Source organism: Podarcis raffonei, chromosome 17 (genome assembly GCF_027172205.1).
Source record: "Podarcis raffonei isolate rPodRaf1 chromosome 17, rPodRaf1.pri, whole genome shotgun sequence".
Classification (NCBI taxonomy): Eukaryota; Metazoa; Chordata; class Lepidosauria; order Squamata; family Lacertidae; genus Podarcis; species Podarcis raffonei.
In genome coordinates this window covers 25,247,344-25,272,122 of record NC_070618.1, presented here as the reverse complement: position 1 = coordinate 25,272,122, position 24,779 = coordinate 25,247,344, and the positions used below count along the sequence as shown (strand labels likewise).

The 24,779-nt window shown below is 45.4% G+C and overlaps 1 protein-coding gene across 7 annotated transcripts in view; it reads right to left on the bottom strand.

Annotated features, from left to right (window-relative positions):
• Window positions 1–24,779, bottom strand: part of CCDC171 (coiled-coil domain containing 171) — a 215,273-nt gene that overhangs the window by 159,988 nt on the left and 30,506 nt on the right. For 5 of the 7 annotated variants that reach the window (XM_053370260.1, XM_053370256.1, XM_053370259.1 and 2 more), the window contains 3 exons: window positions 23,472–23,560; window positions 21,801–21,961; window positions 18,856–18,994 (listed from right to left, as the gene is read on the bottom strand). In XM_053370260.1, the coding sequence (XP_053226235.1) occupies window positions 18,856–18,994; window positions 21,801–21,961; window positions 23,472–23,560 (389 nt within the window). Of the gene's footprint in view, window positions 1–18,855; window positions 18,995–21,800; window positions 21,962–23,471; window positions 23,565–24,779 lie in introns of all 7 variants that reach the window. The other 2 variants (XM_053370261.1, XM_053370262.1) reach the window with 1 other exon arrangement.

Genomic DNA, 24,779 nt, shown 5'->3' with positions numbered 1-24,779 from the left:
GCACATCTATGCAAAATGCATGCACAGAAAGCACTAAGACAGCTTGTAGTAGAGAGCCTGTCATTAGGCTCAGCTAGTAATTTTGATGTGTATTTCTAACCCGCCATTTCGCAAGACTTTCCTTATTTCCTCTCTTCCAACTCTTATGATTCTATGATTTTGTCAGTGCTGCTATCCAAATTCCCAATCAAGATCCATGGTAATCTCATGCCTGTAGGATGTTCTCTCCCCTAAATTCCTTTGAAGCAATTTAGCAACCCTGCCATTGAGTACTGGCAGAGCTCACATCTCAACTGAAGAAATACTCTTCAGGTAAGGCTAACGCTCCCCACACCAGCCGTCTGGAATCAATGACTTTCCTTCGGCTCAAGAAGGCGGCCAGGGTAATATTGTGGTTTGAGTGCTGAAAATGAGAACATAAGAGCAGCTCTATTGAATGTGGGCAAAGTGGCCAACCAGATGCCTATGGGAATTAATAATAATAATAATATTTCCCTAGCCACTCTGGGCGGCATCCAGCAAAATATATTAAAATACAAAAATTCAACAAATACTCAAAGCTTCCCTAAACAGGGCTGCCTTCAGATGTCTTCTAAAAGCCAGATAGTTGTTTATTTCCTTGAGATCTGATGGGAGGGCATTCCACAGGGCGGGCACCACTACCAAAAAGGTCCTCTGCCTGGTTTCCTGTAACCTCACTTCTCGCAGTGAGAGAACCATCAGAAGGCCCTCGGAGCTGGACTTCATTGTCTGGGCTGAACGATGGGAGTGGAAACATTGCTTCAGGTATACTGGGATGAGGCCGTTTAGGGCTTTCAAGGTCAGCACCAACACTTTGAATTGTGCCCAGAAACGTACTGGGAGCCAATGTAGGTCTTTCAGGACCGGTGTTATGTGGTCTCAGCAGCTGCTCCCAGTCACCAGTTTAGCTTCCGCATTCTGGATTTGTTGTAGTTTCTGGGTCCCTTCAAAGTTAGCCCCACTTAGAGCTCATGGCAGTAGTCCAAGCAGGAGATAACTAGGAGCATGCACCACTCTGGAGAGACAGTCTGTGAGCAGGTAGGGTCTCAGCCAGTGTACCAGATGCAGCTGGCAGACAGCTGCCCTGGACACAGAATTGACCTGCGCCTCCATGGACAGCAGCAAGTTCAAAATTACTCCCAGGCTGCGCACCTGGTCCTTCAGGGGCACAGCTACCCCATTCAGAGCCATGAAGTCCTCCACCCCCGCCCACCCCCTGTCCCCCAAGAACTGTACTACTGTCTTATCAGGATTCAGCCTTAATCTGGGAAGTACAAAAGCAGAACATGAATTCAACAGTGCTCCCCAGTGGTGATTCCTAGCAGCAGGATTCGTAGGTCTACTGCCTCCAACAATGAAGAAAGCCATTGTAGCAAACAGGTTCAAATCCTGAGCTGTGAAGGTCATTGGACAACCTCATCGAGGGGTAACATCTTAGATAAAATATTGGGGGAGGCAGGTTAGCCCTGCCCCACATGATCGATCATACAACGTAGTGCGAGCACACCATTTGAATGGCAATGCCCATCAACTTGGGGAAGGGGGCTGGCCACCTCAAATATTTCATAGGGGGTGTGAAGGGACATCAGCCCCTAGAAGTTGGCTTCTATGAGCTCACCAGAGTACTGTCTTTTAGCAAAGCCTATCAGATGCTGATTTTGAGAGCTGGCTCTGGGTTCCTAAGGATGGGTGAGATAAAAATGCAACATTTATTTATTTATTTTTACATCTAGATGTCATAGACATCAGAGACAACATTCCTTTATCATTCCACTGTTCTTTACCAGCTATGAACCCGATTACATGATCAGGAGCTGTTGATGGGCTATATGGTTGACTTGGGGAGGCCACAGGGACCCATGTGCTCAATTTCAAATTTAAGAGAAAATACAACAGGCTAAAACCATCACTGATCCTGCTTATCCTTCATCAACAAATGGCTGTCATGGTCTGGTTCATGGGCGATCGAAGTCCTGGCAGGGGACTTCGGGATAGGGGCAAGATGGCGGGGTGGGAGCAGGAACGGGAGTCCAGAAGCCAGGAGGCCAAGAGTCCGAGGGTCAGAGAGCCGGGAGTCAAGAAGCCAAGGGTCCGAGGATCAAGAAGCAAGGAGTCAAGGAACCAAACACAGCAAGGCAGGAAACGTGTTGCTGTGGCAAAGAGCCGAAGGGAAATGCTGACCTTATATCCCTTCCCGGCTCTTGCCACCAGGTGCTGTGAGTTACCAATTGGCCTCACCTGTGCGGTCGCGCCTTGCCTCTTCAGAACAAACTTAGGAAGGCCCCAGTCCTGGTCACAGGGCCTGGCTCCTGCAAGCACTCCTGACAATGACCCAAGTAAGATATGATGTTCTTGAGCGCCAGTGTGCTACAGTGGTTAGCACTGAGTGTGAGAAATCCAGGCTCGAATTAGTGGAAAGAGTATTTGCTGTATCTATGTCAGGAAGCTCCGTGGAAAACAGAGGTGTGTGTCTCCAATCCTCTGGGGCATTTTTGGGAGACAGCTGTGATCAGCCACCACGTCCTTGAGCATGTCCTCCTTCATGTGTGGAGAGCTGCATCCCTTCTTCCCATCAGACACACTTACATATAAATATGGCAGCCATTCCTGCTACCATGAAGGATGAATCATCCCTCAGTCGCTTGGCAGTCTTGTGCAAATCACTCCCAGACTAACTTACTTCCTACAGTTGTTCTGAAGATAAAATTAGAAGGCAAAACTAATTAACCAGAGGAAGGGTGGGTTATAAGAGAGCCACTGAGCTCACTTCGTCCTGCGATTCCTTACATGTTCCACGGATTTAGCCAAAAGGTGAAATGGAGTTTACCATCCCTAGAAATATCTGGGGAACCAGCCATCATGTAAACAGTTATGAGACTGATGCCTCCGAAACATTTACTCATTCACCCGTCAATCGGTGACCTGTACGTAACCCACAATAGTAATCAGCAAGGGCATGGCTGGAATTTTTTGGAAACTACCAAGAATTCTTTATTTGAGTAGATAAGAGGTGCCTTTGAAATTTATCCCCCATCCCATGCGTGTCTATTCTGAAATATGTTAGAACGGAAGAAAACCAATCTGGTTAAGAGGTTGGGAAGTTTGAATTTGAGCACCCTAAACCAGCTTCAGGTCAGCAGCTATGAATCTGCTCTCTGGGTCCACAGGACTAACTTCTCATCCACAGTCCAACCTACCCACATGTCCGTGGAAAGGATAACATGAGAAAGGTAAAGGTAAAGGAACCCCTGACCATTAGGTCCAGTCATGACCGACTCTGGGGTTGCGGCGCTCATCTCGCTTTACTGGCCGAGGGAGTCGGCGTACAGCTTCCAGGTCATGTGGCCAGCATGACTAAGCCGCTTCTGGCGAACCAGAGCAGCGCACGGAAACGCCGTTTACCTGCCCGCCGGAGCGGTACCTATTTATCTACTTGCACTTTGTGATTTTGAACTGCTAGGTTGGCAGGAGCTGAGACCGAGCAATGGGAGCTCAGTCCGTCAAGGGGATTCGAACCACCGACCTTCTGACCGGCAAGTCCTAGTCTCTGTGGTTTAACCCACAGTGCCACCTGCGTCCCTAACATGAGATAGATGGGCAGAATTCAAGCATGCTGCTCTTGGGGAGAAAGGACTGGCCAAAGATGATTTTGCTGCCTGAGGAAGACAAGAGGACGCTGCTTGAAATTTACATACCGACACTAACTGGGCAGTAGCTGAATCTTACGTTACGTTGGCTGCCTCCACTGCACCCAACAGTAGCAAGCTAACTTAGGAGGTCCAGAGAAGGCCGTGTGCCACACAGCAGCTTCCTTCTACATGTAGCTGCCACTGCCACTGTTTGAAGCAGTTGCTTCACTCAGCCCAATGGTAAGGGCTGGAAAGTAATTCCTACTGCATCCAATGGGCCTTACTCTCAAGTAAGCGAGCATAGAATTGCAGCCTGAATTTTAAGTGAGCACGTCCTTCAATGAAACGTACCGTACTTTTTCGTGTATAAGACGAGGTTTTTAAACTCTAAGATAATGTTTAAAAACGGGGGTCGTCTTATACACGGATAGTGCATGGGGCTGGGATGGGTGATTGGTTGCAGCCATGAGCTGCAGCTTGTCAGGGGTGATTTGGTGGGTGATTGGGCCATCTCCCCCCATTTTCCTAAATTTGAGTCCCCAAAAATAGGGGGTGTCTTATACACCGGGCGTGTTATACACGGAAAAATATGGTATTTGTGTAGATTATAATATTCTATTTTTTTAAAAAAAACAGCAAAAGCTCACAGCCTATGGTATCTTATTTATATAAGTTAAGATTTATGCTGGATCTTAGCTTTGGCATAGTGCTAGCATGAAGATGGCATAATGCAACAGCTCAACCCAAGTGCCCGCCATCCAAAAACACAAGATTCATGTTCAGCGTGTAAATCTTTCATTGAATTTGCCTGTATGCTTCTCCCCCTGTTCAAGTTCCCCAGAATAACCACCTAACATTTTAAAACATTGCTGAAGACAAATGAGCTAGACTATGTTTTCCAGATTTAATATTATTTGCACCAAGACGTACTGGTTTAAGCGAGGCTTAGTTTCAGCTGCAGAGCTATTTCCAAAAAAGGCCTCGCTAGGTTTTAAGGCCACGTGTACCAGTTTCAATTGCTGAATAGTCACGTAGCTGCAAAAACTGAGCAGCCAGAGAGCAACGTTAGTCCCAGCGCATCCCTGTTCTTTCCAGCCATCACAGGCTCTCCGTAAGGAAACGAAGCACAACAAGGGAGGCCATTTCCATAAACGCACAGTCGGTGATCCTTATTTTACTATAAAGCTTCCCTGGGTGATCCTCATTCTGTTGCAAAGTGACTTTCAAAGTCAGTAGCTCGTTAAAACGTCTTGCTTGCCACCCACTTAAAAAGCCATTTATTTCCCAACTGGAATCACTGAGGGCTATGCTTTTTGAAACGTCTTGTCCTGTTCTAAAACAGTAGGGAGGGAAATAGCAGCACGTTTTAGCAAAAGGTCGCCAAGTGCAGCAGCAGCGACTTTCAGCAAAACAACAGATTGGTGAAGCTTCTTATAGGTAAAGGGACCCCTGACAGTTAAGTCCAGTCGCAAGTGACTCTGGGGTTGCGGCGCTCATCTCGCTTCACTGGCCGAGGGAGCCAGCGTTTTTCCGGGTCATGTGGCCAGCATGACTAAGCCACTTCCGGCACAACAGAACACCGAAACCAGAGCAGCACACGGAAACGCCATTTACCTTTCCACCAGAGTGGTACCTATTTATCTACTTGCACTGGTGTGCTTTCGAACTGCTAGGTTGGCAGGAGCTGGGACAGAGCAACGGGAGCTCACCCTGTCACGGGGATTCAAACTGCCGACCTTCTGATCGGCAAGCCCAAGAGGCTCAGTGGTTTAGACCACAGCGCCACCCAGTTCCCTAAGGACTAGCAGATCTATTTGGTACAAAGCATCTTCCTACCTGTCAATCAGGAATGGGGAACCGGTGGCCTTCCAGATGCTGTTGGACTGCAATTCCAATTCCAGCTGGACTGCAAATCAGCCCCATAGCCAATTATCAATGATAATGGGAGTCATAGTCTGGCAACATCTGGAGAGCCATAGGTTCCTCACCCGTGCGCTGTATTTTGTACACCTCCCATCTCTGGAGTTCCTGGACAAATTTTGTCAGCAACCAGCTGCACCTGCAGATGGCCATGGTTACGATAAAGGAATAATTAATTGTGCAAGAAGACATAGCAATCTTGCAATAACAGATTTTATAGCTTAAACACCCAAACTAAATGTGCTATTTACAACAGATTCTGTTGCACGTTACCTTAATTTTACTGAGCAATTATAAACAACACTTCTATCGTGTTAAACGTGTTATAAAAAGCTTTAAACCTCTCTAATATGAGGATATAATTTTATAATAGTGCGACATATGTTTGTACAATGTCCTGTATTGATAATTTTTTGACAGAAGTTAATAGAGATGATCAACACAACTGTGCGGAATAGTCTGAAATTTGCGGGGGGAAATATCCTTTTGAATTATTTACCCATGTATGGAATCAAAGGGACAATATGAACGGACTCTTTGTGCCCTCACTACGCAAAAAGACAGGCTCCCTTTAATGATTGGATTGAAGATATGTACAAACTCGGTACACATGAATAATTTGCATACATAGACTTACCATGGACAAATTCAGCAATATTTGAAATTTATTTTTGTAAATACCGTATAAGGTTAAGGCCTGGTTAACTACAACAACATATTTTTTGGTAATGTCTACAATTTTTTGTTGTTGAGTTTTGTTTTTACATACGTACGATTCCCCCCCCCTTTTTTTTCTTACTCTGAGCACTTGTAATTATGTACTTTTTATCTTTCAATAAAGAATATAAAATAAAATAATTTTGTATGTGTGTATGTGTAAGTGAGAGATCGATCAGAAATATTTTCCCAATGCATTCAAAGAGACATTACATGCTGCATGAAAATAGAATACAGAAGAAAACACATTGCCTCTCCTTTGGTGTACATAGATTTAATTTGACTGGCAGTAACACTTATGCTATCCTGGAACCACTTGGTGGCACCACAGAGAGCGTTTTGTTGCAGATAACAGCTAACTTGCAGCATTCAGAGGGTCACACGACAGAGGATGCTTACAGAGAGCTATTTACAAAGTGTTAACTTACCGAGTTGTTTTCTACTTTATTCACCCAGAGGGCTTGAAAAGCTCTCCTGCAATCTACCTGTCTCTACTCAGCTACATCAATTTTCTACACAGCTGCATTCCCTCCACACACCAGTTATCACCTGCGCAGGGAACAGTTTGTGTGAAGCATGCTGCGAGCTGTTAGCCCTTTCTATATTGGTGGCTGCAGGGATGCACGACACATTCCCTAGCAGCTAGAATAATAGAGATGGATGCTATCAGGCCCTTTGCAACAGCAGCAGACCCTCCAAGTCTCCCTATTTTCCAGGAACAGTCCCAGGTTTGCAGAAGTCGTCTCAGAATGATCCCAGAATGTCCCGCTTTCCCTTAGGGCAGGGGTCAGCAACCTAAGGCCCATGGGCCACAAGTGGGCCATAGGGGCCGTTTAACTGGCCCATGGACCCCCGCGCCCGTTCGGAGACCCCCGCCTCCAGCTTGGTCGGCTCCTGTGTGCCGTGCTAAACCGGCGCAGAGCAGAGTGGGGACCGCCTTCTGTGACACTGGCCGGCTTCCCATTGGCTGCAGGAAGCTCCAGCAGCCAATGGGAAGCTGTGCACGCCTCTTCCACGCCGGAAGTAGTGTTTGCACATTCTGGCCCACCGCTGCATCTACGGGACCGTGAACAGGCCCAAGCCACAAAAACTTTGCCAGCCCCTGCCTTAGAACGTCCCTATTTTCTTAATGGACTACGCAGAATTGGACAAAATGACAGGAAGGATTCGAAATCCGCAAGTCCGGAGATTTACAGAAGATTGGAAGAAATATAAAAATTATTTGAAGAGCAACTGTAATCAACAAATTGCGCCAGTAGGACTACAAGAAGTTTTGTAAGGAGGAATACATGAAATATTGCAAAGAAGAGAAAGAAGAGAGATATTAATTATGATATTTAAATGTAAAAGTGAAAGTAAGAAATGTAAATGAAGTGAAAAAGATTGGAAAATTTTCAGAGGTTATTGCTGGAAGTAAAAAAAATTGTAAAGATATAAAATTATGTTTAATAATTGTTGAAAATGTAATGTTAAATCTATCTATCTATATATAAAATAGAACGCCCCTATTTTGATTGGAGAAATGTTGGAGGGTATGGAGTTATGTGACCCCACCCCCAAGCCAAGGAAATAAGCAGGCTTTTTTCCAGCCAGAATTCACTGGAACTCTGTTCCAGGAATCTCTCAGGATCAACCCACACTCCATCTCGGGAGAGAGACAACGCCTTTGGACTTTCACCAGCTTTTCGGAACGGAGCTGGGCTTTAGTCACGTCCAGAAGAGGGTTAAGGACATTGCAAAGTTCCTTCTGCTTTTCTTCCCAAAGGTGTGAATGCTTCCGTTTCCAATTTTTCTGCCACCCTGTCCCAAACATCTCCGTTGGTGTGGTGCAGCCAACAGACATTTACAATGGAGCCATCTAGTCTACACACACACTACGTTTGAGATTGTAGTGTCGAAGGGTGAGTGATGATGCCTCTAATTCTTCTTAGAACCAGGCTGTCGACATAGATCACGCCTGGATCTAGCGCGTGGCCAAAAACCAGATTCTGGCATTGTCTGAGTGTCTTTCTAGTCCATAGTGTTGCTGCTAGACAGCTTATCCTTCAGCTCAGACATAGCCAAGGTGGTGCCCTCCATATGTTGTTTGACTCCCATCGCTCAGGGGCAATGAGAGCTGTCGCTCCAAAACAACCAGAGGGCACCACGTTGCCTACCCCTCTAACCGCTGCCTTCCCAATCTTCCAGCCTTCCTTCCCATTACCCTGCGCCTCTATCTGCTGCTTCCTGGAATACTCATTCCAGCCCTTATTTCTAGCTGGATACTTCCACTCAGATTGCAGACCCTTGTCTGCAATCTCACCTGCCTACACTTTGAACCTGACCTGTTGATGGTGACTTTTAGAGCCTTAAATGGTCTTGGCCCTGTATACCTGAAGGAGCACCTCCACCCCCATTGTCCAGCCCGGACACGGAGGTCCAGCGCCAAGGGCCTTCTGGCAGTTCCCTCACAGCAAGAAGCGAAGTACAGGGAACCAGGCAGAGGGCCTTCTCGGTGGTGGCGCTCGCCCTGTGGACTGCCCCTCCCATCAGATGTCAAGGAAATAAACAACTATCTGACTTTTAAAAGACATCTGAAGGTATTCTTGTATAGCAAAGTTTTAAATGTTTGATGTCTTTTTGTGTTTTTAATATTCAGTTGGGAGCCGTCCAGAGTGGCTGGGGAAACCCAGTCAGATGGGAGGCATATAAATAACATGATTATTGTTATGTAGCACCTTAGAGACCAACTAACTTTGTTCTGGGTATAAGCTTTCGTGTGCATGCACACTTCTTCAGATACACACGATTCAGATGCACACGAAAGCTTATAACCAGAACAAACTTAGTTGGTCTCTAAGGTCCTACTCGATTTTTTAATTTATTTTGACTGCGTTAGACCAACATGGCTACCTTCCTGAAACTATTACAGTGGTACCTCAGGTTAAGTACTTAATTCGTTCCGGTGGTCCCTTCTTAACCTGAAACTGTTCTTAACCTGAAGCACAACTTTAGCTAATGGGGCCTCCAGCTGCTGCCGCGCTGCCGGAGCACGATTTCTGTTCTCATCCTGAAGCAAAGTTCTTAACCTGAGGTGCTATTTCTGGGTTAGCGGAGTCTGTAACCTGAAGTGTCTGTAACCTGAAGCGTATGTAACCCGAGGTACCACTGTATTATTATTGTTGTTGTTATTAACAACCTCCCCTGCTAACTCCAACACAGATCCACCTGTTTAGCTCAGCCTAGACTTTCTTGGTCTACTAATCCACCCTGATCCCGGTTCCAACCCTGCCAGGACTTTCACCTTCTATGTGCTTGGTCACCTAAAACTATAGATGCTGACAAGGTTTTGTGAGTTCAGGCTTTTATGCTTGGAGGGTCATTTATCACCCTTGGGAACTCAAAAAATAAATAAAAAGAACCCACACCAAAGCAGATATACACTTTCAAGTCCCCAATGTTATTCTCCACCCCAAATAAGAATTCCTGGTTTAGCCAACCAGCTCCTGATTCCTCGCCCACCCCCAAAATGCTCCTCATCAGCCCCACTCCCACTTCCTAAAATTATTCGTTTTTAAATATATACTTCCTTCTTCTGGTTTATCTTCATCTTTCAGGGTGGCTAAATTAGCCTGGCACAGCAGGTCCATCAGGTATGATGAGAAAATAAAGAAGGGAAATCAGACCTCTCGCTCCCTTCCTTATTTCTTTCTTTCTTTCCTAGCTGTTTGGGCAATTCAAGGAAGGCCTGGTGCATGCTGTTATGGCATTTCTTCCTCGCACAAAATAACAAGTGCTCAAGAGGTGCTTGGAGAACTCCCAAACCACAGTCTGCAATCACAGCTTTCGTTATTTGCCTTTATGTTGATTAAAGCTGGAAGCTCTAATGAGTTTTATGCACAACTAAAACACATTGCATTAGAAAGCAATAGGAGACTACCTACTTGCATGTGACTAGTGAATAATAAGAAAGGAAAGGTTATTTTAAACACACAGGCACACACACACAGAGAGAAAGTGTGTGTCACAAGTGTCTCAAGATCCTTCGTCCCTCCCTATTCCACTCCGGGAAAACTGCAAGACAACGACCTCAGCATGAACAAATGAGTTTTAAAATATAATGTGTCAAAGCTCCACTAGGGGATTTTAATTTTTCATAATAGTACAAAGTATATTTTTCAGCTCCCTCTTTCTATGGATACATACAAATTAGCCAGCTAGAGAATATCATCATAACCAAAAAAGAAAAAAGAGGGGGGAGAGAGAGAGAGAGTTGCAACTCCAACTGAGCACAACTTGCATTCTGTGTAAAATTTATAATGAAGGCTCGTCTTTTTAAGGTACACAAGAGAGAGAGAAATAAAGCTCATTTGTGAATTTTGTAACTTGGGACTGAATAAACAGAAAAATTACCCCATCAACAGGAAACCTGTGGCTCCAATGTCCGTTGAAATTCCCAAGTCTCATCAGCCCCAATCAGCATAGCCAACAGTTTCACAAATTCCCAGCTTGTGTTTTGTTAGGTCCCATCATCCTAAAAATGTGTTTTGCCTAAATTTGACTATTCTGAAAACTTTCACTTCACTAACCATCCTTCCAGTGTCAAACTCACAACAGGGTTTTCTTTTCCCTTGGGGCTGAGTAGACCTAGCAGATGATATGTGGGTCTCCCTGCTCTTAAAAATGTACAGCAGTCTCTGCTGACAGACTTTAAAAATATTAATTGTTGCTGATTATTTGGCTTGTTACTAATTAAAAAGAAAAAAAATGTCTATATGATTAAAGTTGTAGTATCAGATCGGCCTTTACAGCATCCCAAATGTCATAAAATATATACAGTGGTACCTCAGGTTACATACGCTTCAGGTTACAGACTCCGCTAACCCAGAAATAGTGCCTCATGTTAAGAACTTTGCTTCAGGATGAGAACAAAAATCGTGCTCCGGCGGCGCAGTGGCAGCAGGAGGCCCCATTAGCTAAAGTTGTGCTTCAGGTTAAGAACAGTTTCAGGTTAAGAACGGACCTCTGGAACGAATTAAGTGCTTAACCTGAGGTACCACTATATCCTGTCAGTGAGGAACAGCCACTGAGCCAGGGACGGTATCAGCATCTCTTCCAAAGGTGGCCTGACTCTGAAATGGTTGCGCATGTTCAGGAGTGTGTGCAAGCATGAACTGAAATCTGCACTGTCTCCAGACAAGCATGGCTTTGTTACTAATGGAGGAATTCAACATAGTGCAAACGCAGTTGTGCCATCATGGCAAGTTTTTCAGCTTCCCAGATGGAGCAATCTCCATCTTCTCTCCCAATCCTCCAGAGCCAATTTCAATGGACGCATGGAGGCAGGGCCGGATTGAGGTTTGATGAGGCCCTAAGCTACTGAAGGTAATGGGGCCCTTTGTATGTCCAGCTGTCCTTCGTCAACAACAAATCATCGCTGTTTTTTGTGTTGAATATATGCTATATGGTAATTTATGGACCTAATAGGTATCCTCAAGCCATTTGCACATAACAAAATATGTATTTTATCGAAGAAGAAGAAGAGGAGGAGTTTGGATTTGATATCCCGCTTTATCACTACCCTAAGGAGTCTCAAAGCGGCTAACAATCTCCTTTCCCTTCCTCCCCCACAACAAACACTCTGTGAGGTGAGTGGGGCTGAGAGACTTCAAAGAAGTGTGACTGGCCCAAGGTCACCCAGCAGTTGCATGTGGAGGAGCAGAGACGTGAACCCGGTTCCCCAGATTACGAGTCTACCGCTCTTAACCACTATACCACACTGGCTCTCAAAGTAACTGTTGAAGTGAAATACAATTAAGAAGTATATTAATAGTGAAATAACTACCAGTGATATTTTAGGGAGCAGGCTAGCAGGCAGGGACCATTACTTACATCACAGGAGCCTACACAACACAAAACACTGTTGCTGTATGTAGGTTTTATTTTATTTGTTTTTTATCTTATATTTTGGAAAAGTACATCCAGTTTTTCCCTCCTTTAAATTTTTTGGGGGCCCCCAAGAGAGTGGGGCCCTAAACTATAGCTTGTTTCGCTTATATGTAAATCTGGTACTGCACGGAGGAAAGAAGTCTCACTGTGGAATCCCTTACATGGGGCTTCCAGTAGCAGGACTAGTTTAGCTGAATCCCATAACCTCCAACATTCCTTGGGTGAAAACAGGGACATTTCTCATTCCGCCCCCTAAATGTCCCTCCTCAACACCCCATTTTTGCCCCCCTCCCCCGCAGGGCATTTCCACCACTGCTACACCAACCGGACACAGAACACAGGCCCTCCGCCATCCTGAGAAAACTCCTTAATCCTGATTTTATTCTTTAGTGCATGGGTAGGCAAACTAAGGCCCAGGGGCCAGATCCAGCCCAATCGCCTTCTAAATCCGGCCCGTGGATGGTCCAGGAATCAGCGTGTTTTTACATGAGTATAATGTGTGCTTTTACAGTGGTACCTCGGGTTGCATACGCTTCAGGTTACAGACTCCATTAACCCAGAAATATTACCTCAGGTTAAGAACTTTGCTTCAGGATGAGAACAGAATTAGTGCAGCGGCAGCGCAGCGGCCCCATTAGCTAAAGTGGTGCTTCAGGTTAAGAACAGTTTAAGGTTAAGAACGGACCTCCAGAATGAATTAAGTTCTTAACCCGAGGTACCACTGTATTTAAAATGCATCTCTGGGTTATTTGTGGCACATAGAAATTCATTCATTTTTCTTTTTTACAAAATACAGTCCGGCCCCCCACAAGGTCTGAGGGACAGTGGACCGGCCCTCTGCTGAAAAAGTTTGCTGACCCCTGAGTAGATTTACAACAAGAAAACCACACACCAATAAACAAATTTTCGAAAGGGGCAAAATTAGTTAGCATTTTTTAAATAAAACAAGTACCTCTGGATGCGAACAGGATCCGTTCCAGAGCCCCGTTCGCATCCTGAAGCGAACGCAACCCGCGTCTGCGCGGGTCACGATTCGCCTCGTCCGCGCATGCGCATGACGTCATTTTGAGCGTCTGGGCATGCGCAAGCGACGAAACCTGGAAGTAACGCACTCCGTTACTTCCGGGTCGCCGCGGAGCGCAACCCGAAAGCGCTCAACCTGAAGCAACTTCAACCCAAGGCATGACTGTATCAGGATTCCTTGCACTCACCTCAACTCCCCCTTTCTTCCCACCCAGGGGCGGCTTTGCCCTCTGCCTGCACCTCAGAGCTGCACCTCATGTGAGGCTGGGTCTCCGCAGCTGTAGCAGTTTCCCCTTCTCCTCGCCCGCTGTCCAGCAGCCACTACAGGCTGCCTAAGGGAGGAGGCTGGCGGCGGCTGCAGCCATGGAGAGGCACCAGGATGCTCCTTCGCAGCTGCCACTGCTGCCACTACCTCCGCTTAGGACAAGTGCTGTCTCATCCTCCTGCCCAAGCTCAGCGGCTGTGGCACTGGCGGGAGAAATAGGGACATTCTCGGATAATCAGAAGCCGGAAAGGCTTTTGTAATTCTGGGACTGTCCCTGGAAAATAGGGACACTTGGAGGGCAATGGAATCCCACCCTAAGTTAATAATTGCAGAGTTTTCGTCTCCGGTCTCCTAGGAGATATATAGGACAGAACGGCATTAATAATAAATTTGTGGATAAAATTTTTCAGTGACGTAATAAATGGTAGCATTAGAGTACCATAGGTCAGTAACAGAGGGTTCTGGGTCGATTCTGCCTTTTAGAACGGACAACAAAAATCAGCACTAATAGAGTATTGATATCTCATCTTCCTTCAACAAAACTCTATATACATATAACATGCATAGGACTCTAATGATCTTCTATCCAGGTACTGATGTGATGTTTCTGCATCATGTACCTTTGGGCCAAAGTGTATAGAACATTATCCCGCCCCTCTCCAAAAAGGCCAAAGAACCCATGATACGTTCACAGATTGGAAGACCATTTGGAAAGAAGGTAATGAGAAAGGAACTTTAGAGTTCTTCCAGATGGAAGGTTTTTAATGTGTCATTGCGCATGAATCTGCACCTATATGATCTGGAGGCTGCCTGGGGACTGCACCAGTTCCAACTGCTGATCCCCCAGCTAGTCCGAACAGCAATCTGGGAACTATCAGGGTAAACGCAAGTGATGCAACGAGAAACAGCAAGAGTTGTGCAAAAACCCCGTGTTGTATGAGGTAATCAGCCCCCTGCCCTGCTGTCACTTCTAATATTGTGCTAAGTCAGCCATGAGGAACACAGCTTGCAGGACAACTCTCTAGAGTTGGTAGCTGCCTCAACAGTTAAGGAAAGGAAAGCAATAGTGCCACTCTATTCTGCCGTCATCAGGCCACACCATTGTCCAATTCTGGGCACCTCAACTTATGAAGGATGTTGACAAGCTGGAAGGTGTGCAGAGGAGGGAAACCATGAGGAATCAAGGATCTGGAAACCATGCCTTATGAGGAGTGGTTGAAGGAGCTGGGAAGGGCCATCTAGTCCAACGCTCTGGAACGCAGGAAACTCAACTAAAGCATCCCTGGCAGCTGGCCATCCAACCTCTGCTTCAAAACCTCCTAGGAAGGAGAGTCCACCACCTCCTTTGGGAGACCGTTCCGCTGTCAAACAGCTCTTACTGTCAGAAAGTTCTTCCTGATGTTCAGTCGAAATCTCCTTTTTTGTCACTTGAAGCCATGGGTTCAAGTCCTTCCCACCAGAGCAGGAGAAAACAAACTTACCGTATATACTCGAGTATAAAAGGTAAAGGTACCCCTGACCATTAGGTCCAGTCGTGACCGACTCTGGGGTTGCAGCACTCATCTCGCTTTATTGGCCGAGGGAGCCAGTGTACAGCTTCCGGGTCATGTGGCCAGCATGACTAAGCCGCTTCTGGCGAACCAGAGCAGCGCACGGAAACGCCGTTTACTTTCCTGCCGGAGCAGTACCTATTTATCTACTTGCACTTTGGCGTGCTTTTGAACTGCTAGGTTGGCAGGAGCAGGAACCGAGCAATGGGAGCTCACCCCGTTGCAGGCTTTCAAACCGCTGACCTGCTGATCAGCAAGTCCTAGGCTCTGTGGTTTAACCCACAGCGCCACCCGCGTCCCTATACTCGAGTATAAGCTGACCCAAATATAAGCCGAGGCACCTAATTTCAGTACAAAAATTGGGGAAGCTTATTGACTCGAATATAAGCCAGTTCACCACACCACAAACCTGGGGATGGTGGCGGCAGCGGCGGAGTAAGAACAAGGAGCCCAAAAGGGCTCCTTTTGGGCCACTTGTCCCTCCACCGCTGTCGCCTGCCTCACTCTATAAGCCGAGGGGGACTTTTTCAGCATAAAAAATGTACAGAAAAGGTCGGCTTATACTCGAGTATATACGGTACTCCATCTTCCATGTGACAACCATTGAGATATCTGAAAATGGCTCTCATATCTCCTCTCAGTCTCCTCTTTTCCAAGCTAAGAATACCTAGGTCCTTCAACAGCTCCTCATAAGACTTGGTTTTGTGGGGGGATACTCACTGAAATGTTTTTGTTTTGTTTTTTTAATAATAATCTGAGAATATGTACTGTAGTAAATATTTCGAGAGGATTTTTTAAATTCTCAAACTAATGTGGAAACAAAATGCCATAATCATTCCATACTCAGTTCTTCATACCTGCCTGAAAACAGGATTACAGTGGCAGCAACCATCCCAATTAACGTGATTAACCAGGCTTTGTCAAAGTTTAGTGTTAATTAAGATAAGAAGAAACATAAATTTTAATCATGGTTGAGGCCAGTCGGGGTTATTTCCAAAGGAAATGTGAGAAAGTGCCTTAAAACAAAATCGAAGGACCAATTCAACTGCCCAACTACGATTAAGGGTGATATGGTATCTGTACCAGGCCTTAGAAACCAAGACAAAAGACAGAGAAGACTCTTCAAATGCCCAGAACCAAAAGTTAAAAACTAGCAGAGAGAGATTTAACTTTCAAGCACTGTGGATAATTACACAGGGAAGCACCTAACGCATAACGTAATCAATCCATTGCTATATGGAGTTTCTAAATTGAAATAAGAAATCTCTCTGAAAGATATGCTTTAATCCAACCAGGATGAATTCCATACCCTATGTGCACATGAGGTCAGACTAGATAATTGCAGCGGTCCCCCACTGGTCTTAAAAGTGCGCGAATTTAAATTGCTTCCACACTTAATAGTCTACAAGAAGCTAAGGAGTAAGTATTCCTTGGAGAATATCCAAATTATGGTCAGTGAGTGAGACCACAGATAGGTTTAATACCAGCTTGGGCAGATAAAATAGCAAGAGAGCACCTAATACGTTTTGATCCACGGAAGGTTCTCGGAGCAGAGAAAGGGCACTTAAACCTCTCCACTCACCCCATTCTAATCCGCTCGAGCTTTATTGTTCGGTTTAAACTTTCTTTAACCTGAACCTCCCCCCCCCCACTCCCTCCCCCAACATGTACTAAGGGCAAGCAAAAAAAAGTTTTCTTTAAAAAAAAAACACACCACACACCCTAAAATAAACTTTATCGTCAATACAGAACAGTGAGCGGGAAAAGTGAAATAACTGGTTTTGTAAAGTGGGGGAAGCTTACCGTAATTTTCGCTCCATAGGGCGCACCTAGTTTTTAGAGGGGGAAATCAAGGGGGGAAATATTCCTCCCCCCCCGAGCTTCTCCCTGCTTTTGCGGGATGTGGGGGAACCCCCTCCCGCAAAAGCCCACAGGAGCCGTGCACCCTTTAAGGAGAACACAGCTCCTTCGGGCTTTTCTATGAGGAGGGAGAAGGGACTGACTGGGGAAAAGTGCCCCAAGGTGCGGCTCTTGGGGGCTTTTGCTGCCTGCCTCCCCCTTGCATTCGCTCCATAAGACGCACACACATTTCCCCTTCATTTTTGGAGGGGGAAAAGTGCGTCTTATGGAGCGAAAAATACAGAATCTACAGTTTGTCATCGGATGGTGACCTGGAGATGGCAAATGTGCTCTTTTAAGTCAGTCTGGATAGCTCAGTTGGTTAGAGAATGGTGCTGATGATGTCAAGGTTGCAGGCTTGATCCTCTTATGGGACGACTGCATATTCCGGCATTTCTCCTCTTCCTGGCGTGACGGGAGGAGGAGGAGGAGGAAATGGCTACTGCAGCCGCAACTCACTCGGCTCCGCACTCAGCCTCCTCTGCCCCCTCAACATTGGGACGAGAGCTGCCCCCAGAAAAAAAATATGGGGAGGAGCAAAACAGCTCACTCCCCATGAACTGGTGCTCCCTGTGCTAAACCATAACTTCTTGTGTCATTTCACACTGACCAAAACTGATCAATGTTCACGGCAAGCCAAAATTAAACCATGTACATGTCGGCATGTAGAGGGTCGGGAGGCCAGCTGGCTAGTCCTGGCTGGGCCGTCTCCTTCCAGCCGTCCTGCTGTGAAGACCATCACTTCTGCTCCAATGTAAATCAGCGACCCGGGCCTCAAAGCCAGGGCACACTATCAGCAGACTGAACTGCGCACACAGGATAGGCGTGAGGCTTGTGGAAGCATACTACAACTACAGATTTATTAATCATAAACCAGGACAAAGAAACATGTTGTCTCTCTCTCACGTCATCTCAGAGAGAGCAGCTAAAAGCAAAAGCAATACACAACAGAAGTTCCCAGCATACTGTGCTGGAATGTAAACAGACATGTGACATGGAACAATTCCACACGCCTGTTCCTTAAGGTGGAATGGAAATGTCAACAGTACAGCTGTGCCTTGGTTCTTGAATGGAATCCGTTCCAAGAGTCCATTCGACTTCCGAAAACAGTCGAAAACCAAGGCGTGGCTTCCAATTGGCTGCAGGAGCTTCCTGCACTCAAGCGTAAGCCACGTCGGACGTTCGGCTACCGAAAAACGTTCACAAACCGGAATGCTCACTTCCGGCTTTGCAGCGTTCCAGAGCCAAAACATTCGAGTCACGAGGCGTTCAAGAACCAAGGCGCGACTGTACATTCCCCACTCCCCAGCATGTACAAAATATACATAGCAATCATGGCACAAACTTCATGACAGCCACATTCAAATTTAGGCAGGCGTTATTTGGCGGGAGGGCTGGGGGGGGGAGAGATGTTACGTAAAATGAAATTTTAAACAGCTAAGTTTATTTTTTAAAAACCTATTGCTTTGTTCAAAATATATCGGATGTGGAAAATTCAGAGCAAGTTCAATGCTTCATTACAATGCGCAATGTTAGTATTTTCCCCTGAAATGGAATCTGTTTGAGTTGCACAAGTGACTTGAGAAACGCAGATATTTTAAAGTTTCAGAGGAACCCCAATAAAAGATGATGCGTGCTAAATGGCTCTTGGTACTGAAAGCAACCCAGTGGCTACAGATCTGTTTTCGGTTGTGCAATGCAGGAACGAAAGCTGCATGCAACTCCCTAAAACCGCCATCCTTCCGAGCGAAACATCCATGAGCTGTCATGTTCACCAAACCACCTGCAGGTCTTCCATTTTTCAGCCTCCATCCTGAGCATGCATGACAACACCATTGCGCACACATAGCAACATCTATAGCATCGTTTGGACCAATAAAGAAAATGCCCCAGGGCTTCTTACCAGTACAAGTTCATCCTGTAATTCTTTGTAACTTTTTTCATTATCCAGGAGTCTCTCTGAGAGGTCTGTAATTGCTTTCTTCTTCTCTTCCAGCTCGTCGTTTAGCTGCTTGTTTATGGAGACGTACTCCCTTTCCAGGCTGAAAGACGGAACAGAATTTTCAGAAACACTTTAAACAACTAATATTCGACTCTGTCGTATGTTGTATGAATTTAGTGGATTTTTTACTAAAAAAAAAACCAACGAAGCTGAACAAAATCAGAAAAACATTCATGAAATGCTAAAAGTGTCGGATTTGCTGCAGTCCTAAACAATAGTGTGGTTTTTGCATAACAGACGATTTATATGACATGGATGTAATATATTGCAATTCAATTAAGCTGGAAATTTCCATAGCACTGAAAATTATTATTATTATTTATTGAATTTATATATACCGCCCTATACTCAGAGGTCTCAGGGCGGTTCACTAAACAAAATCAAAATATAAAATATAAAACCTCAAAGTAAAAACAACAACCCAATAACATCCCCCCCCCCCCCCCGGAAAAAAACCCCACATAGGATGTCAAACAGATCAATCAAAGGCCTGGTTAAAAAGGAACGTTTTTGCCTGGCGCCTAAAGGTGAATAATGAAGGTGCCCGGCAAACTTCCCTGGGGAGAGCATTCCACAGATGGGGAGCCACTGCAGAGAAGGCTCCGTTCTCGTGTTGCCACCCTCCGGACCTCACATGAAGGCAGAACAGGAAGAAGGACCTCAGAAGATGATCTCAGGGTCTGGGTAGGTTCATATGGAAAGAGGCGGTCCTTGAGGTCCCTGAGCTGTTTAAGGCTTTATAGGTCACAACCAGCACTTTGAATTGGGCCTGGAAACTAATTGGTAGCCGGCGCAGTTGGACCAGGATCAGTGTAAAATGCTCAAACAGTCTTGCTCGGGTGAGCAACCTGGCCGCTGAATTTTGCACTAGTTGAAGTTTCCGAACCATCTTCAGAGGCAGCCCTACGTATAACGCACTGCAGTAATCTAACCTTGAGGTTACCAGAGCTTAGACAACAGAAGTCAGGCTGTCCCTGTTCAGACAAGGGCGTAGCTGGGCTACCAGCCGAAGCTGATGGAAGGCACTCTGGGCCACTGAGGCCACCTGAGCCTCAAGCAACAGCAAAAGGTATTCAGAAGAAGTGTAACCACATTAAGAGCAGGCAATCTCCCACCCATCTGGTCTAGGGAACATTAATGAGCAATAATAGTCAAACCAGGTTCATTGTGGTGCCTATCTACACATGCACTAAAAACACATGCCACTAAAAATATTGTGATTTCAAAGACTGAATGCTACAGTTCTAAAAGTATTTTTCATTACAGTCATACCTCTTGTTGAGTTTGCTTCAGGTTAAATCTTTTCAGGTGGCGTCCCGCGAAAACCCGGAAGTACCAGAAAGGGTTACTTTCAGGTTTTGCCGCTTGCGCATGTACAGACGCTCAAAAATGACATCACGCGCATGCGCAAAAGTAGCGAATCACGACCCGGGCTGACGCGGATTGCGTTCTGCTCATGTTGCAAACAGGGCTCCGGAACGGATCCTGTTCGCAACCAGAGGTACCACTGTATTCTCAGGTCAGCTACAAGAAGGTATTTTCAGTATTCACTGAAAAACAATACTCATCTCAGCCGGTTGCTACAATAGTAAGGTTTAATTTGCATAAGACCAGTATGAAGACATTTTAAGGAATGAATGACAAGTTTGAAGATAAAGGAAAATATGCAGACTCAAACCAGGGAACAGCATGAAAGTAGTGAAAATATGTAACACAAAGAACGTCAAAACCAAGGATCAGAATGGGGAAGTGTGACAGGAATAAAATGGATGCCAAACCGTGTAAGAACTACCTGAAAGGAAGGCTGCATCCGTATCAGAACGTCTTGCAAGAAAACAAAAATCCAGTTATAAATTAAAATTAAGCATACTGACATGCTGACAACCTTAAATGTCCAAGCAGAACCATGGTTATCCCCTTTATATTTTGGTTGGTCACCGAAAGAAAAGTTACCGCTCCCATCCAACTATGCCTGATAGTACTATCATGAAACTTCGAGTCTGTGGAACTTTGTGTTCAGGGTGGCACAATTCAGATGTCGCACTAAACCACAGTTTGGCACAAAAATAGGAAGCCTGTAGTCTTCTAGATACTGCTGGACTTCAACTCCCAACAGCCAAAGCCAGCATGGGGAATGGTCAGGGAGAATGCGAGTTACATCTGGAAGACCCCAGACTCCCCATTTTCCAGTTTAGCACGATGAGCGCAAGCCACAGTGGCTGTTGCACTGTGCTCCACTCCTCTTACATCTTTACCATAATTGCATCCCTGTGGGACTTACAACACTCTCAAAAAATTTATGGTTAATATAATGTCGCTTAATGTGAATTTAATCATCATCAAGTGGATAACCCGGAAGACAACAATTTCCAGGCCCAACAAATTCTCATTCATCTCCACTTACTGCTATTAAATATGGTGGATCCAGAAAGTTTTGGGGGCCAGCATTACAGATGTTTTTACATGTGAGGCTTAAATTATCTTTGAATGCCCCTCATGCTAATATCTGATCACTGTTCACACATGCCTAGGAAAACTTTTTCCTATCGAGGGCTGCATTCCCTCAGAATTATCTATCAAGAGTCTCACATCTATATCCACTACATCACGTTAACCTGCTAAACCGATAGGAGGAAATTTTTACCCTCTAAATGTTGCTGAACTACAACTCCCATCAGTCCCAGCAAGCCTGGCCAATGACCAGGGATTATTGGAGTTGTAGCTCAGAGACATCTAGAGGGCCAAGGTTTCCCAACACTGTGTTAAAAGTAGGGAAATGCTCAGCTCTGTGCTATATAATATGAACGATTAAATACAAATTCTGAATCGGGAAATGAGAGACCTACCTATTGAGTTTTTCGACGCTCTCATGAGCGTTGCGCTTCTCTCTGTCATAGGCATTTTCCACCTCTCTAAATTTGCCTTTGATCATTTCCAAGTCAGAAAGCGCTTCTGCTTGGCTGGCCTTCTCCACCTGCAAAGCCCCTTCAAGGTCTCGAATTCTTAACTGCAACGTAATAAGAATCCGTCAATCAACATTCCAAGAAGAAGATGAGTTTGGATTTGATATACCACTTTATCACTACCCGAAGGAGTCTCAAAGCAGCTAACATTCTCCTTTCCCTTCCTCCCCCACAACAAACACTCTGTGAGGTGAATGGGGCTGAGAGACTTCAGAGAAGTGTGACTGGCCCAAGGTCACCCAGCAGCTGCATGTGGAGGAGAGGAGATGCGAACCCGGTTCACCAGATTACGAGTCTACTGCTCTTAACCACTACACCACACTGGCCCCAAGGAGGGCTGTGTTTTGTTGCTCTACAGCACGTTAATTTTTAGGGAAGACAATAACTGTATCAGTACTGTTGGGCTTTTAATACACTTAAGATGAGAGAACGTGTGCTTATTCATTCCTTAACCATGGTTAGGTCAAGAGCAAACCCTGGTTACATTTAACTGTCATGCCCAAGGGTTCATCTGAATATGCAAAGAGTTAAAACAGGAGCATGCCATCTTCCTGAGTGAGCAGGATGCTTGAGATCTTCATCCCAATAGCTTGGAGGTCAGAAAAGAATTTTCAAACACATTCCATTGAATGCACTTAGAATGAATTTTCCCTCCCCTTAACCATGGTTCTGTGCTCACATTAACCATGGTCAGCACTAACCAGTGTTTATTTTTTTTACTCAAAAATTGAAATCAGGGTTTGAAACTGGCATTGGGTCAGGATCAATGCTTGCTAGCATTAACATGGCTGTTGTCAGTGGAGACATTGCAGCAAATTATACGTGGCAGGAGAAGGGAAGGGCAAATTTATGCTGGAGAATGGAGGCACAGGAGAGAAAGAGAGTGCAATCGTATAGACCAGGGATGCCCAGCAGGTCGATCGTGATCTACTGGTAGATCCCCGGTAGGTTTTGGTAGATCATGGTTGATCGCTGGGTCCCTTTCATTAGCATTGGTAAAACAGAATTCGGCCCTGCCCCCTCACCCCGCCCTCCATTGTTGCAGGATCTGCAGAATGGATGACGGACTTTACTCAGTGGGGCTGTTTCCTCCTCCCTTAGAAAAAGCTGAACAACTTTGCCCTGAAACTCCCAAAAATGGGGCTTTCCTTCCCAAAAAAAGGTCAACAACGTTTGACCTGAACACACCAAAAACGGGAGTAGATCACTGCCAGTTTTTAATTTTGTAAGGAGTTGGCCATCCCAATATAGGCTGTTGACAACCCCCAAATCATGATCAGAGAAAGGGAAATAAAGGTTTGATTTCAGAAGGAATAACTCTTGTCCTGGAGCGGCTCTGAGGTCTGTGGCACTGTGACAGCACCCTGTGCCAACCTGGGATGCCAAGCTGGTACAGCAGCAAAAGACAGCTTTCTGATGCCACCCACAGCATAAAACTACCATGTGTGCCCCTAATACCACATTTTGTTAATGGAACTACTGTGTTAAATATTCAGGTGAGACGTAGCTCAGGATGCATTAGTCCGCTCCACCTAATGGCTGCCACAGATTTACCTGGATTATTTCAGAATTAAATTTTGATTCCAGATGTGCCGCTCTCTCTGCCTCAACGTTTTCTTCCAGTTTCTTTATTCTCAATGTAGCTGCCTAAAAACAGAAATTTTAAGCTGGTTAAAGACGCAAACACCCTGGAAATCTCTCTCAAATACTTCTTGGATGGATTGTAACGTGTGTTTGCGAACACAATTCAAAACATTGGTGCTGACTTTCAAAGCTCTAAACAGCTTTAGCCCAGGATACCTGAAGGAGCGTCTCCACCCCCATCGTTCAGCCCGGACATGGGGGTCCGGCTCCGAGGGCCTTCTGGTGGTTCCCTTAGTGCCAGAAGTGAAGCAACAGGGAACCAGGCAGAGGGCCTTCTCGGTGGTGGCGGCCGCCCTGTGGAACGCCCTCCCATCAGATGTCAAAGAAATAAAAAACCACACAACTTTTAGAAGATATCTGAAGGCAGCTGCATATGGGAAAGTTTTGGTATTTTACTGTGGTTTTATAATTAGTTGGATGCCGCCCAGAGTGGCTGCAGAAACCAAGTTAGATGGGCAGCATACAAATACCATATTTTTTGCTCTATAAGACTCACTTTTTCCCTCCTAAAAAGTAAGGGGAAATGTGTGTGTGTCTTATGGAGCGAATGCAGGCTGCGCAGCTATCCCAGAAGCCAGAACAGCAAGAGGGATCACTGCTTTCGCTGCGCAGCGATCCCTCTTGCTGTTCTGGCTTCTGGGATCTAGAATGGTTTTTTTCTTGTTTTCCTCCTCCAAAAACTAGGTGCGTCTTGTGGTCTGGTGCGTCTTATAGAGCGAAAAATACGGTGCGTGAAACCTTGTCTTTCTAAATAATCATTCAAGCACTTCCATTCCTTCTTGACTGTATTCACTGGCTTGAATCTTATTATATCAGTCAATTCGTGAAGACTTGAATAAACTATTAAGAACGAGGAAATGGTTAGATGTTAAACAGCCTTAAATACTCTTGTATAAATATCAAACATTTTTTTAAAACTTATTAAATTAAAGCCTTCATTATTTGACCAGGAATCCACGTCTCCACAGTACAGCTTAAGATTCTGTTCCTGATTCTTTACAAAGTTGGGAAATATCGATTTCTGATTTCCCTGTGGCTTCTCTGAAGTCACATGACGCAGAGACACATTTGCTGCATATGAGAGCACAATCAACAATGAAAGATATCACCAAAGACCCAACTGGAACAGTCAAGGTTTCAGGGGCGTCAATGGTAAAGAAATAAAGTCTTATATATAAGGTCTTCAGGACCACCGGCAAAGCACCAGGCCTGCTGGCT